Here is a 3,219-nt window from a genome sequence, read left to right as displayed (position 1 = left end):
GCAGGCTCCCGCCCTCGCCGTTCCCTGCCTCCAGCTGTTTGCTCTGCCCGGGGACTCAGTTTACTCCCCTCTGCTCTCCCCCACCCTCGCCGCCGCGCTCTCTAACTCTCCCCTCCCCCACACGTAAGGGCAGAGTAAGGGCACTGAGCGGCTTCAACAGCAGCTATTGAGCCCGCGCACGCTCAGTAACGGCTAAGCGGCCGTTTGCGCCTGCGGGGCGGGGCGGCAGGATATTGATCGCCGCTCTCCGCCCTGGGAGGAGAGACAGGCAAAGGAGCGCCAGGCGGCAGGGGCCGGCGGTCGCGGCGGCAGGAGACAGGCGAGCGAGCGGCGTGGTGGGGCTCGCGCTGAGGCCAGCCCTCGCTCTGCGCTCCGCAGTCGGAGGCAGGCGGCGCTGCGGCGAGACTCGGGAAGATGAAGCAGGAGGGAGCCGGCCGGGGAGCCGCTGCCGGGCTCGGCGCGGCTGCGGCGTGGGGCGCGGAGGGCGAGGCGGAGAAAGTTGTCTACTCCCGCTCGCAGGTGTCCTTCGCCGGCACCAAGGCGCTGGGCGACGCCTTCAAGCTCTTCATGCCCCGCTCCACCGAGTTCATGAGCTCGGACTCGGAGCTGTGGAACTTCCTGTGCAGCCTCAAGCACCAGTTCTCCCCGGTCATCCTGCGCAGCAAGGACGTGTACGGCTACGCCTCCTGCCGGGCCGTGGTGCCCGAGCTGCCCCCGGCGCCGGCAAAACGGCCCCGCCGCGGAGCGGCCCGGCGGCGCCCCCTGCCCGCCAAGCGCAGAGCGCCCGGCCGCGCCAGGAAGGGGAGGAAACGCGCCCCAGCCCTGCCCGTGCCCGCCGGTCCCCAGGGCAGCGAAGCGCAGCGGCCCCGGGAGGAGGAGGAGGAGGAGGAGCAGGCCGGCCCGGCCGAGGTGCCCGCGTGGGCTCCCCTGGGGGGCCAGTCCCTGGAGGAGATCTGGAAAGCGGCCACCCCCAGTCTCACCACCTTCCCCACCATCAAGGTGCGGGGCAGCGTCTGGAAGCCGCGGAGCTTGGAGGCGGCGCGGCGCGAGGCGCAGCGGATCCTCCGAGTGGACCTGGCGCCCGTAGTGAGGATGCGCCGCTTCCCCGTAGCCAGATCGTGAGACGCTGCCCCGCCTGGAAACTGGGGTATCTGGAGGGGAGGCTCGTTTTCCTCTTGGGAGGAGCAAGCAGAAACAATTGTCAGTCACCTGTTTACATTGCTTTTGTCTGGATCTTGTCCTTCTACTGCACTTTATGGCTCAGACTGATGGGACCCTTTTCCTCCAGAGAGCCATGTCCCTGCCCACTCCATCCTGGACTGAGAACCTGGTTGGCCCCCAACACCAGTGTGGCTACCACCCTCACCTGGACTGAGGCTCTTCTGTTTGTGTTTCTTAGTAGGGCCAGGATCCTTACCCGTTATATTTCAGTCTGAGAACTGTTTGGCAGGCATCTCAAGTAGGGACCAAGGTCTATTTCCTTCCTTCCACTTTCTCCCATGGGACTACCTCACTGGTCTGGAAGTCCACCCAAGAAGTTATTTTCCAAAGGAACTTGCTATCATGCTTGTATAATAAAGCACCATCTGACTCTTGTTTCCTTTTTTCCTCCCTAATACATTGGATTATGTATGTTTTTGTGATGTTGCACTAGTATGTGCTCAGGGTATCTTGAATCCCAAGTGTTCCCAATTTCAACTGACTGAAGCTTTGACCAAGGATGCAAAAAAACAAAAAGGTTCAGAACTAATGGCTGTCTCAATGGTGCAAAAGTTTCCTTGGTGATCTATAAAAGGGTGTACTGTGTAGCATATTTTTTTGTATCTAAAATCATTTCTAAAGTTTTATAGCTGAATTAAGTATTCATTTTTATGGAGCATCAGAAGCCAGTTGAATCACTCTTATTTTATATAACTGTCTACTTCAATGACACTTATTTGGTCAATGTAAGTGAATTTAATAAAAGTGAAAGAGCAACTAATGCTGTTTCAGTACATTGAAACTAACCGCAAAGGGATGGATAGCTTGTTGGATAGTTAAATACACCATCTGGAATTCAATGAAACAAGCAAATTGTTTGGCATATTTACTTCTCTAGTAAACCCCAAAGTTACCTAAGCTGAGGAATATTTATTTGAAATTATGTGTTTAGGAAAAAAACTGATTACTAGAAGGCAAGCAATATAATGCTAGCTAGTAATTAGTTAAAGTGATCAAATATCAGAATTTTAGATTTATGTAAGTGCCTTGTTAATAGAAGTAACAATAGTGTGGTAGCTAGTGCCTTCTTAGTTAAAATAGCACAGGCTGTCACTTCAGTGTCTAGTGGTGGATGTTCATATTAATTCCTTTGAGTATTGTTTTAAATCTGCTGCAGCTAAAATATGGTATGCACTGGACTCAGAGATTGTTAGTTTATAGCTTGTTTTGACTGAAGCTTTGTGTGTTGGCTGTCTTGTGTTGTACAAATGCCCACTTTCAAGGCAAACTACAGAGCCTTTGCTAGATATGTAAAACTGTTTAATGTATTACTCATCCATCTATAAATCAGTATTGTGAAAATACCAAAAGAAAACAAATAATCTCAGTTGATAGAACTTTGAAATTCCAAAATCAGATGAAGTAACTTGCTTTAGCTGGTCGTTTACACATCTGTAGGTCCTGAGAGAGAGGACCCAATTTTCCCTGTTCAGTTGAATGGTTCTTTAAATTCCTATTCTAACTTCCTTTCTTCAGAAGGCATGTGCTATTGCTCATTCTTGGCAGATACACCAGGTAGCAAATTAGATGTGTTTTTTATATATAGCAACATTTGTCTAACTTTTTGTTATAATACAGTGCTAATTTTAATTAAAGTAGCTCTCTTCCTTTCTTTGAATATTTAATATTTTGGGTTATTCATAACATTGTAGTTCATTTTAAATCTAAATTGCAATATTAATATCTCCTTGAAACCAAAAGTTTCATCAGTCTTGTTGATGCTGTGTTTTTTAAATTATCTACATAAAATGATGACTTGCTGATTGCGGGACCTACTACCTTCAGATTTTCAAAACACTAGGAAATCATGAAAGATCCAAGGTATATTATACAAATCATATTTGAAATTCACATTTTTTCTTAGACAGAATTTGGTGTAATTCATATGTTGTCTCAAAAAACCTTATGTGGGAAGTTGGTAATAAGAATATACAGAGTGCTAAGGGCCAAATTTGGCCT

The 3,219-nt window shown here is 49.1% G+C and overlaps 1 protein-coding gene across 1 annotated transcript; it reads left to right on the top strand.

Moving 5' to 3' along the window:
* Positions 1–234: 234 nt before the first annotated feature.
* CCDC71L (coiled-coil domain containing 71 like) lies at positions 235–1,982 on the top strand. The gene has a single exon (XM_075927007.1). It carries the CDS (start codon positions 415–417, stop codon positions 1,120–1,122), a length of 708 nt encoding a protein of 235 aa, XP_075783122.1. The 5' UTR covers positions 235–414; the 3' UTR covers positions 1,123–1,982.
* Positions 1,983–3,219: the final 1,237 nt, after the last annotated feature.

This window comes from Pelodiscus sinensis, chromosome 1 (assembly GCF_049634645.1).
Source record: "Pelodiscus sinensis isolate JC-2024 chromosome 1, ASM4963464v1, whole genome shotgun sequence".
Classification (NCBI taxonomy): domain Eukaryota; kingdom Metazoa; phylum Chordata; order Testudines; family Trionychidae; genus Pelodiscus; species Pelodiscus sinensis.
This window is presented reverse-complemented; position numbering and strand designations above follow the sequence as displayed.

Bases quoted from the DNA above. Each gene is read 5' to 3' on its own strand.
- CCDC71L (XM_075927007.1), top strand. From the start codon at position 415: ATGAAGCAGGAGGGAGCCGGCCGGGGAGCCGCTGCCGGGCTCGGCGCG.